This window comes from Condylura cristata, unplaced genomic scaffold (genome assembly GCF_000260355.1).
Source record: "Condylura cristata isolate star-nosed mole 26May11 unplaced genomic scaffold, ConCri1.0 scaffold00006, whole genome shotgun sequence".
Classification (NCBI taxonomy): domain Eukaryota; kingdom Metazoa; phylum Chordata; class Mammalia; order Eulipotyphla; family Talpidae; genus Condylura; species Condylura cristata.
The window spans coordinates 43,867,313-43,882,340 of NW_004567107.1; the positions used below are offsets into that span (position 1 = coordinate 43,867,313).

A 15,028-nucleotide genomic window follows, 5' to 3' on the forward strand; every position below is an offset into this window, starting at 1 on the left:
GTCTTGAAGAAAGACAAAGCAAGGAGGCCTGTTCTCTTACAAAGCCTAATTATATCTGAGAAACACAAGTCCAGATGATCTACAGAGCCAAGAACTTAATTTCCCCTACTTTTCACTTAATTCCCAGGTTCCCAAGAAACATAAAGGGAAGTGAAAGGTGCTCCTAAAACAACCCAGAATCTCAACCAAGTGCAATAACTACTATGTGCACCATTTTTCATCTGCAAGAGGCCTTATAACTCTTGCAGGAAACCAAATGATGTGGCTAAAAAATCCACATGACTCATGGAACTTTGTCTGGAAAAACATATCTGGTATGTCAATTTCTCTGATGTTAAGCTCACAGAGACGAAAAAAGAAACAGCGGTGACACAGGCATTACGTGAATTTTAGCTGATCCCTATCAGAAGATTTCTGCCAACCAAATCATTAGCTGTCTTAACTGAGTCACATCTCAGATCATGGATGTCTTTACCTTGAAGTCAAGAAAGAAATCTGCAGTCTCAGTTCCTCACTGACACATTAGATCCTTTCCCGCACCTGCCATGTACCACCATCTCCCTGCACCCCCCAACCCAACAACCCCTACATACATATATACTTACCACACTTCTACAGGCCTCACCTTAATATAAGCCCATGAAATGGGCAAGATGCAACTGGAGCCCCATGGAGCAGCACTGACAGTCCCTACAGGCCAAACATCCTCACTTGGCTTTACTGAAATGACGGGATGATCAGGCAGAAAAGGTACAAGATGCTTCTTCCTGTATTTTTTTTTTAACAGTGCAAGTTCAGAAGATGTAAAAAGAGCTATTCCAACCAAACAGGCAAGTTCCCGTCCCTGTCAGGAAGCTCCATTCCTAGCAGGGGAACTCTGACAATGGAAGGGCTGTGCACCAAGGAGGGCAGACACCTGCTAAGAGGCAGATGTTCAGGAAGTGCTCCTTCCAGCCTCTTCCCCCTTCCCAGGAAGCAAGGATCACCAGCCAGCAGTGACCCAGTGGAGCACCAAGAACAGCAGAGGAGGATTCGGAGAATAACTGGTTCGTAAAACCAAGGATTCTCCAAGATGTGAGGACATACACTCTATACCCTCACCTCCCCAGCCTCACCTCACACTATACCAAGTATCTAAGAGTCTAAGGGACAGCATGTGAATGTAAGAAGAAACCCCATGATGGGGCTGCCCATCCCAGCCAGCAAAGGAAAATAAAAGTCATTCAGCCATCCCCCACAGTTGAAGCACTGAGGTGACTCCATTTACTTCAATAATAGTAAAAAATAAACAAGAAAAAAGCAAAAAAAAAAACCCAGAATAAAGCAAGGGGGTGAAGCTCAGCAGTCCTGAAGATTGATCATGCTGGCATGTTCTTAGGAGACTGAAGAAGCTCAGAAAATGGCTGCCCAACACCATTTTCACAAGATAATTAAATTAATTCCACAGTATAAAAAGTTTTCAACTGCTAAATGTTCTTTCAATTTTATTCTGACTTCTCGTCATAAGGTTTGTTTCCTTCTTACTATTTCAGATATAATAAGAATTCAGGCTGAAAAATGTTCAGCATCTTAGATCCAATTCACTTTTATTTGGGGGCAGGTGAGAACATTAAGTTCTACTCTTAACAAATTTCAATTTATAAGACAGCATTACCAATATACTATATTGATAATATATTGTTATCAATATTATATGAATGTTATCAAAGTTATAGTCGTCATGTTATACACTAGATCCTCTGCCTACTTCTCCCTACCAACCGCTTAGTCCCTGGAACCTGGCAAATACTTTTCTACTATGAGTTATTTTTGTTGCTGTTGTTAGATAATCCACTTTCAATATAACTGTAACTGATTTTAAAGCTGCTTGAAAAGCTGCTTGAAAGTCTAAGTTAGAGGCCCTCCCTGGTGGTGCAGCAGGTTAAAGCACAGCACTAAGAAGCTAAAGAAACTTCAGCATGAGTTCGATCCCAGCCTGTCCTGGAGGTGACCCACATGGTGTGGCAGACCTCTCCTGACCTGCCTGCTGCTCCCCTCAGCAGTGTACTTTGTTGATCTGCCTGTTTTGCTCCCCGTTCTGTCTCTGGTGAAACCTCTCACCACTCCTGTACCTCTGGCCTGTACCCCAGTTCTGTATGCATAAATAAATAAATCTTAAAAAAAATGTCTAAGTTAGAGGCAGAGTCTCCTCCTCAAGTGGTAATACTCTATTTCTGATCCATAATGTTCCAGTAAAGTTCCTTGTTCACTGGGAAGTTCCCTATTCACATTATTTTGTTAATAAACCTGCTATCTTTGCATGGCAGAGCTTAGTGTGGCCCAGCACTGAACTTTAAAAAAAAATCTATGTATACTCCTCTTTGGTATACCCTAAAAAGCATAGAAAGTATACCTTTCTATGCTCCATACACAGCCCCTATGGGCATGTTCCATATAAAGGTAAACTTGATACTAGAAGGCCTTTGACTGGAAGAATAGCAAGTTTGGGGCAATCTTTCATTCTCAGCCCCAAAGTCATCCTAAAGCCAGAATCACGAACTCACACTCCAATGGGCCCCATGCCAGGGCCTCCTCCTCCATGGGGAATGCAGAAGGTCTTGTGAAGATTTAGGTGTGAGACATCGGACCCAAAGTCTCCAGGACGACAAAGTCCCACCTGCCACAGATAAAGAACCAAAGCAAAAGTCAAGTGCATGAGCAGGTGCTTCAAAGAGGCAGATAAGCTGGCCTCTGTGGCCTCTCCTCTCACAGGAAAAGTAGACAGAGTGTTCATAGAAATGTTCTCAATATTGACTGAGTTCTGCAGGAAAAAAAAAACAACCCTGGCATCCCATAGGCTGTGTGGCTTGTGGTTTCTATAGAAACATCAATGGACCATTTAGTTTAACTTAAATTTTAAAATAAAAGTTTAAATATTCTGTCCATTCCTAACTACCATCCCCCTGAGGGAAGAGAGTAAATACCTTATAAAAATAGGAAGTTTCAACCCAGCATTTTTCTCTTTCCCTGAAGCCAGTCTTAGGTGTAAAACACTTAACCCACAGGTTTCTCAAGACATAATGCTGTAAGGGGGTGGAGAATACCATAGAGGATGCTGAGCGGGGAGAGAAGAAAAGAGGTTGATAGTTGTCTTGAGACCATTCTGAAACCAACCACAGCTTTCAAAAGCTTTTCTGCCACTTCAGCATTCAAACTAATTCTGAATGTGGCCAAAGATAAAGAATTTGTGATACTGAAGCGACAGAGAACCCCAGGACTACATTTACAAAAGGACAGAAGCAAAGTGAGTCTGAAATGGTAAAAAAATAAATCAATGAGTAGAAAAAACTCTCAATTGAAGATAGTCCTTTCCTCCAATGGTTCCCCACAGCATTTCCTCAGAAGCACACATCACAGACTCCGTTTTCTCAAAACTGACATGGGGATCGTACTTCAGGGATAGACTATTCAGCTGTTTCACACTTGGAAGCCTAAGCCAAGTTAATGACTTTGTGCAAAGCCATAGTAAATCAATATATACCAATGACCAAAATGTGGGTCTAATTTCCCTTAGGAATGGAGTCAGATGACCTTGCCTTAGCACCCCCAGAGAGATCTCATTGCCTGTCAATTCCTGTCTCCAGCTTCACACTTTTATCTCCTCCCCAGTATCTCCCATGTTCTCTAGGATGTAACATTACAATGAAATTGGAAGTACTTTCTCTGAAGTTCAGTTAAAAGAAAATCAGTCCCTTCTGAATTCAGAAAAGAATTCACAATTCAGACAATTGTCAAGAAGTGAGAGAAGAAAAGAAGCCCACCTGGGCATTCATATTTGCCCCATCTAGGTAAACCTGTCCTCCGTGTTGGTGGATCAGGTCACACACTTCGCTGATGTTCTCCTCAAATACTCCATTGGTGGATGGATACGTAATCATGATTGCCGCGAGGTTCTCTTTGTGTTTATCCACCTGTGGGATAAAAAGGCAGTGGGAGACAAAGGAAGAAATGTTTCTTTACTGGCAGATGATTGCTTGTTATGTTAAAGGATTAACAAACAATAAAGTCTTGACTTTTCAAAGTACCAGGACAACAATGAGATCTCTTCAAGCTAAGGCTCTGGTCAGGAGCAAAAAGACTACTCAGGAGATATTTTGGGCTCAATTCTCTAATGTGGTTTTCCTTTTGGTTTAAGTTGTCTCAAAAATTATTTCACATCTTTTTATTTCCTGACATGTCTATTTGCACAGTTCATCTCTCTCTCTGTTCATGCACCCTTATGCCCTTTCCCTCCCATTCCACTGAAATTAGAATTCCCATACGGAGTGTGCCTACCCTGATGAAAAAAATCTCATATTTCCTTTTGACAGAAAGCCAGCTTATATAAAAGACATGTTTCTTGGATTTTGGCCAGCAAATCATGTGGAAATGGAAAAAAAGAAGGAAAAAAGTTCTATCTTATATCCAACAACTGCTATTACAACTTCTAATCTGGCTCCAAATATTTGTTAGTAAAAACTTTGTGGAGCAATGGAAAGGTGGAGGTGAATGGAAAAGATGAGCAGCATTGTGTATTTTTCAGCCTCCATCTGAAGGAAATAATATGAACTTCTGTTTCAGTGCCTAATAACCCCAGCAAAATCACATTGCTATTCAACTGATTTCCTTCCCGCTTAAGATGCAGCCTCCAGTCCACCAGCGGAAAGCAGATACGGTTGCTAAGCAACCTCTTCCTGGAGGTTGGGAGGTTAGGAGTGGGGGTTGGTATGCAGGAAGGAGGGAGGAAGCTGCCTGAAATTCAGTAGGTAATGGTTGGGAAAGTCACAGGCATTTGCAAAATCTATATTTATATTTTAATTCCCAACACAAGGATTGAGAAGAACTGTGGTTGCCAGCTTGATTATTAATGGGAGAAGGTTGGGCAGAAAGAGGAAGGAAGGTACTATAAGGAATACCCTTACCACCACTATGAATAATTCATTCTGTGCATGTTTTTTACACTTGCACAGATTAGAGGATGGAGTTTCAATTTAAAGGACCTTCTCCCTGTTGGTGAAGGGAAAAGTGAAATAGACTATGGTCAGGATTGTTCTAAACTAAAAATGTCACTGTTGCTTTAATTTTCTTATCAACATGGCTGTGGTTTCTTATTTTACGCCATATTCTACAATCCTGTTCAGAGGACAAATTGCAGTCTTTTCAACAGAATGCAAAGAGAACAGTGGTTATCTAAACCATCCAGTCCCTGATCCCCACCATCTCTTTCCAATCCAGACCTTTCCCATCTGCTGAGTGCAGGACAGTTACCATGGCCTTGAGGTGAGCTGCATCAATACTCCCGTATTTATCCACCTCGACGGGCTGAATTTTCATGCCTGCCATGTGGGCACTTGCGGGATTGGTCCCATGTGCTGATTTCGGAATGAGGCAAACCTTAGAAATGCAATGAAATGAGGCAATGAAAGAAGGCGGATTAAAAAAAAAATCACTAGGCTATTCATGATGCCAGAAATGTTCTACAACACGCTTGGAGCACAAATTAAAAAGGCGCCACACATTTTATTTAAACTGACCACTATTGTCTTAGAATCTATTCCAATTTATTACTGTATTAAAAAACAATGCACAAAACAGGAGTTTCCATTTGAATGATCAAATGCTATTCCCTGAAGACTATCAAATATGAATATTCTCCTCCCTTATGCCAAATATACAAAAAGTCAGTCTGTGCTTATTTTACCCTGTCTCAGTTATAACATGTGGAAAGCACCTTATAAGAATATGAGGTTGGAAGTTAAACTCTAGGATTCAAATGCCCAATTTATAGTTTTTTTGGTTGACTCAGCTGAGATCCAAGAAAGATCCTATCAGACATACACCAATTAAGTCATCATTTATTGGTTGCTTATTCTGTGTAATGACTTGTTAGTTACCAGGAGAATCATAAACTAAGCACAAAATCTGATCACGTAGTACACTCACTGATAACTCTGGCTTCTCTACCTGTGGCTGTCTAGAGCCTGCAAGTGCTGTAGCAATCAGCATTAGAGGTGAAGCCTAAATTGAAGATACCAGAAAAAATGTCTTAAGAGTCAGAGCCTGGCCCTCCCTGGTGGCGCAGCAGGTTAAAACACAGCACTAAGAAGCTTAAGCCACTTTCGCATGAGTTCAATCCCTGCCTGCCCTGGAGGTGACCACATGGCGCCGCAGACCCCTCCTGACCCGCCCACTGCTCCCTTCAGCAGTGTACTTAGTTGATCTGCCTGTTCTGCTTCCCACTCTGTCTCTGGTGAAGCCTCTCACCGCCCCTGCACCTCTGGCCTGTACCCCAGTTCTGTATGCACAAATAAATAAAATCTTAAAAAAAAAAAAGAGGGCCTAATCTAGAGCTTAAAGGTTATGTTAAATTTTGGGGTAGGGTACATGCTGAATCCAAAGTTAGAATTTTCAGATTTGAATCATCTTCATTTCTTCCCACAATCATGAAAACAGATGTGAACACATGCTTTTCAGTGCCACTGACAAGAGCCTGAGTGTTGTCACAACAGAAAGCCACAAAGTGAAGCAGCGATCACCCTGGAAATAATAATTTTTTTTAAAATCCCAGAACCTATAATACAACCTCTTGAAGAAAAATGGATGATTATTGTAAAATATGGGCTTTAGAAGGAAAAAAAGAACTAAGCTTATAATAGTTTCCAATGTTGTCCACTTAAGAAAAAATGCATGTCTACAGAAAAAGAATTGTAACCAGAGGCAAACATGGAAATACTGCATTATTCTTCTGAGGTGGAAGGTTTGTGTCTTATTGAAATGGCTGCCAATCTCATGCAGCCTATCCTGTGCTGTCCTCAAATCCTTTTTCTTGTTTAATGCTTCCCTTTTGTACTTAAATTTTTTCTTTTCATTTTTCAGGATCAGAGCTGGAATCACAAGTCTTTTCTCACAAGGTATTTTTATTCCACAAAAGGGTTTTGAATAAAATAATTCCCTCTGGGCAGAAAATGAATCAAAGAAGAGAAAAGCAAATATTAAAAATGAATGTAAAATCTTTGTTAAAGACCTAAATTAAGCATTCATACTAGAGAAGTTCAGTTAAAATAAAAACATCCAAGCTAAAAATGTCAACCATGGTGTGACATGCTGAACAATGAGTCCTTAAAAGACACACTCTTTCTGGCCCTCCCTGGTGGTGCAGTGGGTTAAAGCACAGCACAAAGAAGCTTTAGCCACTTCCGCATGAGTTCGATTCCCACCTGCCCCGGAGGTGACCACATGGAGTGGCAGACCTCTCCTAGCCAGCCCACTGCTCCCCTCAACAGTGTACTTCGTTGATCTGCCTGTTCTGCTCCCCACTATGTCTCTGGTGAATCCTCTCACCACCCCTGCACCTCTGTCCTGTACCCAGTTCTGTAAGAATAAATAAATAAATCTTAAAAAAAGAAAAGACACATCCTTCCTAATTCAGAACCTATAAATATATTACCTTTATGGCAAAAGGAAACTGGTTATATGTCATTAAATTCAGGATCTTGAGAAGGGAAATGAATGATCTTGGTATAGAATCTTGAAATCTGGTTGATTGGTTAGGTAAATGTATTCGTGATTGTTCTTATGAAAGGGAGGCAGAAGAATTAGGAGTTGTGATGACTGATCAAGAGGTTGTAATGACAGCAGGAAGGGACCATGAGCCAAGGAATATAGAAGGTCTCTAAATACAAGGACCCTCCAGAAAGAACTAGCTCTGCAAATAACTTGACTAAACTTGAGTGAAATAAATTTCAGACCTCTGGCATCCATAATGATAAAAATAAAGTAGTATTGTTATAGGGCACCCCAATTCTGTTAAGAGAACAGGGGGAGAGGGACACCCCTAAAGCCCCAAAAACCTGCCTGCTCTCAAGTGGGTTCTGCCATCCGCCGCAATAAGAAAAAACACATAAAACTTTAATAAAAAGGGACTTTAATACAGTAAATATACAATATGGAACACAAAGAATATAACTTCTAAATCAAACACCTCAAGTTACCCATCCCCTCGTGGGCAAAAGTCAACCCCAAAGGGATTTCTTCAAAGCAAGGCCTGAAAGCCTGCCACTAGACTAAAGCGCCTTCTGGCCGGGACCCATGGAAAAGGGTCAGAAATGGCCAGACAAATCTTGGAGGAAAAGAGCAAAATCAAAATCAATATAAACACTGCCACAGTCACCTCCCTACAGGTCTCTCATCCACATCTGCCTTAACCAGTCCAATGTCAGGAAACAAGCTTGGTTTCTTCATCACATGCTTGCTGCTCCATGTGGCTTCCTCAGGTCTCCTCCTCCTTCCCCATCCTGCTTCATTTCCTTCTCTTCTCTCCTTTTTCTCTGCTCAGCTCCACCCTCCTACTGGGTGGGGCAGGGAACCTGGAACTTCCCTTTTTCCTAGGGACCACCCTGTTACAGTATTGTTTTTAGCTACTGTTTGTAATAATTTGTTATTAATATTTTTTAAAGCCATAGGAAACTAAGGCACTATCTGATAGAAGTTGTGGAAAGGAAAAAGTGTCAGTGATTTTGCTATCATTTGTTTCTATCTTGCTAGTAGCCATTTCTGGTTTTCTATGAGGATTAAGAAACTTTAATTGCTTTTTTTGTGATGCAAATTATCCTCCACTTTAAAAATCTTGGTGTTAAAAGACACAAAGTAGGAACTAGATTCCATGCATTAGAAGATCCAAGATTAAAAACCACTTTGCAAATTTATCCCAATTTAAGTAGATTCTGTGTTTCTTTCCTAAGGTACCTGGAAGACCCAACATAGGTCATCCTTAGACACTAGCTGACTGAGTGAAGGATTAAAAAAAATGTTTCCTTATAAGAGAGTTAATTTCTTCTCACTAGTAAAAATTCATCCATCAAAGGCCACTACTTTGCCTCAAGCAGTTTGGAAGAGGACATTCCCAAGAGATTTGGGGGAGTAAACTTTTGGTGGGATTTGGTCAGTGTTTTCCCTTTATATATGAAACTTGTCACTGATCAGAGACCTGAATTAACATTTGCTAGAAAACTGAGTTATTATTTGGGACCATGATGGCAATTACTAATAATAATGTTTATTGAATACATTTGTATTCTCTAAAATTAAATTGGTGAATCAAGAACTTTGGTCATTGCATTAGGAACTCTGAAGTTTAACCTCAAAGCAAATGCAAAACATGACTTCCAAAGACAGCTTGAACAAGAGAAATATCAGGAACCCAGGCAGTTCCACAGCACATGATTTCTCCACACTCCTTTTTTTTTTTAAAGAAAGACATATTTTACTGGTTTCCATTAGAGTCTATTGTACAGGACCAGCTGTCTCAGTCATCTCTGATGTGGAAAAATCATCCCTGATTATTTGGATAATAAGTAATTTTCTTCTCCTCTAACTAAAAAAAGTTGGCTTTAATTAAAATCTTTAATCTGGAAAGGATGCCAACATTTCCAATCTGAAGAGTTCTATATTTCTGCAAGTTTAGTGTCTGGGTGGCTCTTCTTCCTTTCCTTCCAAAAATGCAGGGGTCAGCACCTTTCCATCCTACAGAAAGCAACAGTCTCTCATGAGACACTTCAGGGATAACAGTATAAGCAATGACAGTAGTGTGGGTAATGGTGACAGCAGAAATGTTGTACACAAGGTGACACAGAGAGAAAATGGATGGAAAAACACAAAGAGAAGAAAAAGGGTCAAAAAAGAATTGTGAGTCACAGAATAACTTTGCATAGGCTTAAGTATAAGGTCTCCCATTTTTCTCCCATTGATCTCTCTGGCTTGGTTCCTAGCTCTTGGACATTCACAGATACTTCAGGTGTCAGCCTGGTGAAATGGGAAACAATGATGGGGGAAGCATCCCAGAGTGGACAGAATCTGAAATATAACTAGCCCTTTGTCATTAGCTCATTACCATACCTCCACAGAGCACCATTACCATGCATCTCAATCTCCTAGTAAAGCAGGGGTGAGAGATGGGATTAGGAGAGCAAGTGGAGATGCCACACAAAACTGTTGGCTCCCTTCCAGGATCCCCAGACACCTTGTGGCTAAAAGCTAAGGCATTTCAGGGGCTGCCTCATGATGTAGAAGTCACAAAGGAAAACTAGAAAGGGGAAATTTTAATGTCAGCCATCTGATATCCTTTCACCAGACAACTGGAGCTCTGGTATTTCCTTTCTGACTGTAAAAGAACTGAGATTCTTATGTCCAAACAATTATAGTTCCAAAATAACCCTCAAAATTCAAAACATGAGAAAACCCAAGTTTAAAAAAAAAGTTGGAAAGTCAGGAACTACCTGATTTATCACTTATTTTTTCTCTAAGCTGGTACCCATGGCTTTAGACATGGCTAGTACTCAAAACTTATTCAATTAATGAACACCTTTCTTTCCAAAGTTCTTTGAAAATTAATTCTATCCGAAGTTCTTTGAAAACTAATTAATTCCTGACCAGGAAGAAGGCCTGAGAAAACACACCTGTAGTTTCAAAATGGAAAAGCCAGGGGAGGAAGGAGAAAATGTTTTCTTTCCTTCCTTTTATGAAAGGGAAGTGAAAACATTTTTAAATTCTTCATTGCAAAATCCAGACAACTAGCCATAAATAATCTTCAAGTTTGTAACAAAACCAGAAATGGATGAAGACTAGGCCTGCCCACTTGCAATCATCAAGCACTCACAGCATTTTCTCTAACTCTCCTGGATAGGCAGTGTTTTTTGCCCTGCTCCTAAACTCCTCCTCTTAGCTCCCTATAAGAATTCCACCTCCATAGCCCAGAGGACATTTTATATTAGCACTCATCACCAAAATGGGCTCCAAGTAGATTCATCTCCTTCAGCCACAATTCAGTAGAATCCCATCAAGCCCATTAGTTTCTGCAGGAGACCATAGGGTCCCCAGGAACTGTTTGGGCTCTGGAGACTAAACTCTCATAGCAAAGCAAACAATAAAGCAGAACTGGCAACATGCTCCATGTCTTACTTGTTGAGCCAACAATTATTTAGCAAACATTTAGGGAAATCTACTATACCAGTATATGTTTTTGAATGCACATATGATGAGAACTTTACTTAGGCACAAGAGGAGTTACAAAAGAATTAAAGCTCAGTCTCTATATTTGGCCAAGATGAGAGCCAAGACTGATCCAAGAAGAGAGGCTTAGAATGGCAACATTCCTGCCCCTTCCTCCCTTTGCTCCCTGGAGAGACTGGCTGAATTTTACACAATATGTTTGAGCAAAGCCTTTTACCTACTAATGTTTTCCCTTAAAATGATGCTGTGAGATGTCTCGGATTGTAATTGACAGGTTGATTCTATGGTTCTCAGCTGCTTCCAAGATGGCTTCATGAAAGTGTCCCACAGAACAGAAGGGCTATGGCTGGACCCACTGCCACCTTGTGAGGAGTGACAACCCCCTCCCTCCATCCGTACTTACTGTTCTGTGTCTCTCTCCTTTCCCATCTAAGTATGCTCTGATGGTGGCCAGCCCAGCATATTCCCCCTGGGCTCCGCTGCAAAGATAAAATGAGAAGGATCAGGACTTTGGGGTTCTTTGCTTTCATTTACTCATTCAATAATCTTCGGGTTTAGGCCAAGTGTTCACCAACATGTGACTTCACAAAAGAACTATGCGCTTTAATGTGGTCCCATTCCCGGCAGTCTCGGGGTTGGCTTTCTTAGACTCTGCATGCACATGGCTGCTGGAGGCTGGCCATACCCATCAGAACACTCAGTGAAGACTCTTCTTTGAAAGAACACTTAATGACTAACATTCCAGTGAGCAATGCCGAGTTGATCATAAATTGTTACTTAGTGTTCTCAGTACTCTGTGCAGGAAGGAGAGGGAAGTGAGTAATAGGTTTTTTAATCCCATTTGGAATGTCCTCCATTTCAAATAATAATATCATCATTTTACTCTGTGGAAAGCCCAGTGGCTTTCACGTTTATCTCTTCTGGTCCCCTGTAACATTCTGATCATACACTAGAGGCATAAGGCTCAAGAATAAATTAGATAGACTTTCTTTCATTTGTAAACTAAACGCTAAAATGTTGAACATAGAAGATTTATTTTGAGAGATTGGTAGGACAGAATCATTTGGATTAGATGTGTTTGCAAACTAGTGTAGAAACATTTATGGTTTGGTGAAGGAGACAACAGAATCGATGACTGAGAGTTCAGCATGAGGACAGAACAAGAACAGGGAAGAATGTGAGGATGAAAAATCTAGTCTGACTGGAGAAAGAAAAGGAAAGTGGTGATTTCCACAGCATGAAGCAAAAGAAGAGACTAGGTGAGGTTAAAATAATAATAATAATAATAATAATAATAATAATGATAATAATAATGATAACAGTAAGTATATTGCTACGCCACTCATTATGTGTTCCTATTGACCAGATGCTCTGCATCAAGTGAAAATAGGCAGGAGGTCAGGTAATTATCATTACCCCCCTTTGCACATTAAAAAATGGAGTTCAGGGGGGAAGGGAAATGCACGAGATTATGGTGATGGCACATGGGTGACTTGGTGATGGGAAACCCGCGGGGATTACAATTGAGATGGGAAAAAAAATGTACAAAATGATGTAAAAATAAACTTTTGTAATAAAAAAAAATAAGTTTAATAGATATCTCTACACCTCCTGAAAGATGACATAACTTCCTGGCATTAAGTTGAAGTCACTGAGAATGCTTCATTTTTTCTAGATCTTAAAATAAGTCATTTTCAAAGACGTATTTTTCCCTTGAGAATTTAGACTATTTCTTTCCTTTGTTTAATAGTATTTGTATTGTATTTTTAGTGGAAGTAAACTTCCCATAACATAAAAGTTACCATTTTAACTACTTTAAAATGTATAATTCAATGGCTTGTACTCTATTTGCAATGTTGTTCAACTAGCACCACTCTCAAGCACCAGTACATCTTCAGCACCTCAAAAGGGAACCTTGTTCTTATGAAATCATTATTTCCAATTCCCTCCCACTCACCCTCCAAGTCCCTGGAAACCACAAATCTGTTTTATGCCTCTATGGATTTGCTGACTCTAGACATTTCATATAAACATTGTATGTTTAAAAAAAAAAATGGAGTTAAGAGTTTTTCTCGCCTTTTACATGACTAATAATCAACAATGACATACAGGCTCACTTGGTACAAGTGGACCTCCCTCGAGGAGCATTGCGCTTCCCTTGTAAGCAAACTGCTCTTCTGAGCATGCTATGCGTTTCAAGCATTGAGGCTGGAGGCTAAACTGGTTTTGCCTTCACAGAACCCTTGTCTGACTGATAGAACAGGCTACTAAGAACATAAGGCCCACTCCCACAAAATCTGGGCACCCAATTCCTTATCAATCACACTGCAGCACTCTGTGCCCTTCCAGGGAAGGAGCCAGCACTAGTCTCATGTTTATTTAGTTTTTGAGAAGTTCTAGCTCATTTGATGTTCTTTATTTTGAAAACAGAAAACAAATATGCAAACCACTCACACCTGTGGTTACTTAGTGTCCCCGTGCCTGTGTTCTCTTCTCTAAAATGGAGATAACAATTACACCCACTCTGAGGGTGAAGACATGAAGAGTAATGAGATAGTCCATTGTAAAGTGTTTATAAAGTACCAGGCAAAAGTAAATGGTTCATTAAGTGCTGGCAGCTATAACCACTTACATCACTGTCACCATCATCAACAGTCGGGCAGCAACTCTGACTAGTTCAGGCACTAGCTTGGATGGGTTAACACAACATTTGAGTTAGCACTTCCACAGCCCTTAATCTGGTTTAACTCCTACTGCCCTCTCACCAGTCAAATCCCACTTATTCCCATATCCCAAATCCCATATATGTATTAACCCATCCCAACTCAAGTTCCACTTCTTATTTAAAGTCTTTCTAAAAGTCAAAAATTCATTTACTGACCATTGGCCTTAAAAATCCCCACATGACCTGTGGGTTCTGCCCCACATCTAACACCTTTTCCTCTGCCATTATCCTGTTTGTTTTTTAAGTTTATTTACTTATGCATATAGAACTGTGGTACAAGCCAGAGAGGTACGGGGAGGAGTGAGAGGATTCACCAGAGACGAGTGGGGAGAAGGACAGGCAGACTGACTGAAGTACACTGCTGAGGAGAACTGCAGGTGAGACAGGAGAGGTCTGCTGTGGGTCACCTCTCTGGCCAGGGATTGAACTCCAGCTGAAGCGACTGCTGAAAGCTTTGCAGCCTTGCACTTGACCCAGTGCGCCACCAGGGAGGGCCCCATTATTCTGTTTTTTTTTTTTTTTTTTTATTCCTGCTAAGTATCATCTTCTTTATGTCAAGAACACAGACCTTAGGATGTTCAATAAAAACCAATAGATTGAAAGAGTGAGTGAATAGCTGTACCTTTCACATCACAGCATTTTATTCTATTCATTCTTCTGATAGAAGCATCTTACATATGCACTTTACATTAAAGATTATTATAGCGGCCCTCCCTGGTGGCGCAGCAGGTTAAAGCACAGCACTAAGAAACTAAAGCCACTTCAGCATGAGTTCGATCTCCGCCCACCCCGGAAGTGATCATTATGGTGAGGCAGACCTCTCCTGACCCACCCGCTGCTCCCCTCAGCAGTGTACTTTGTAGACCTGCCTGTTCTGCTCCCCACTCTGTCTCTGGTGAAGCCTCTCACCGTCCCTGCACCTCTGACCTGTACCCCAGTTCTGTATGAATAAATAAATTTAAAAAAATTATTATAGCTCTCCTGTTGACTCTGTGCCTGCCTTAATCTCAATTAGAGTATAGGGCATGATACCCCTCATAGGATGGAGGAATACTCAGAGTCACTAATAAATATTTGGTAAATTTATTCAAAATCCAGTTCTACCCATCAGCCCAGGCAACCAATATTAATGTCATCCTGTCCAGTTGTGGGGAGGAATCTTAACAAATGGGTTTTGTATATTCCTTTGTGTTTTCTCTCCTATTCACCTTGTTTTGTTGGGGACAAATCAATGTGTTCATAGACTAGAGATGAAAGACAAGAGCTAGGAGCCAGCAA

At 40.6% G+C, this 15,028-nt stretch overlaps 1 protein-coding gene across 1 annotated transcript in view; it reads right to left on the reverse strand.

Annotated features, from left to right (window-relative positions):
* GLDC (glycine dehydrogenase (decarboxylating)) overlaps positions 1-15,028 on the reverse strand; it is a 68,637-nt gene that overhangs the window by 13,078 nt on the left and 40,531 nt on the right. Inside the window, exons 16-20 of the mRNA XM_004677653.2 lie at positions 11,429-11,504; positions 5,287-5,412; positions 3,801-3,950; positions 2,544-2,656; positions 626-767 (exon numbers count right to left, since the gene is read on the reverse strand). Coding sequence (XP_004677710.1) covers positions 626-767; positions 2,544-2,656; positions 3,801-3,950; positions 5,287-5,412; positions 11,429-11,504 — 607 coding nt within the window. The remainder of the gene's footprint in view (positions 1-625; positions 768-2,543; positions 2,657-3,800; positions 3,951-5,286; positions 5,413-11,428; positions 11,505-15,028) is intronic.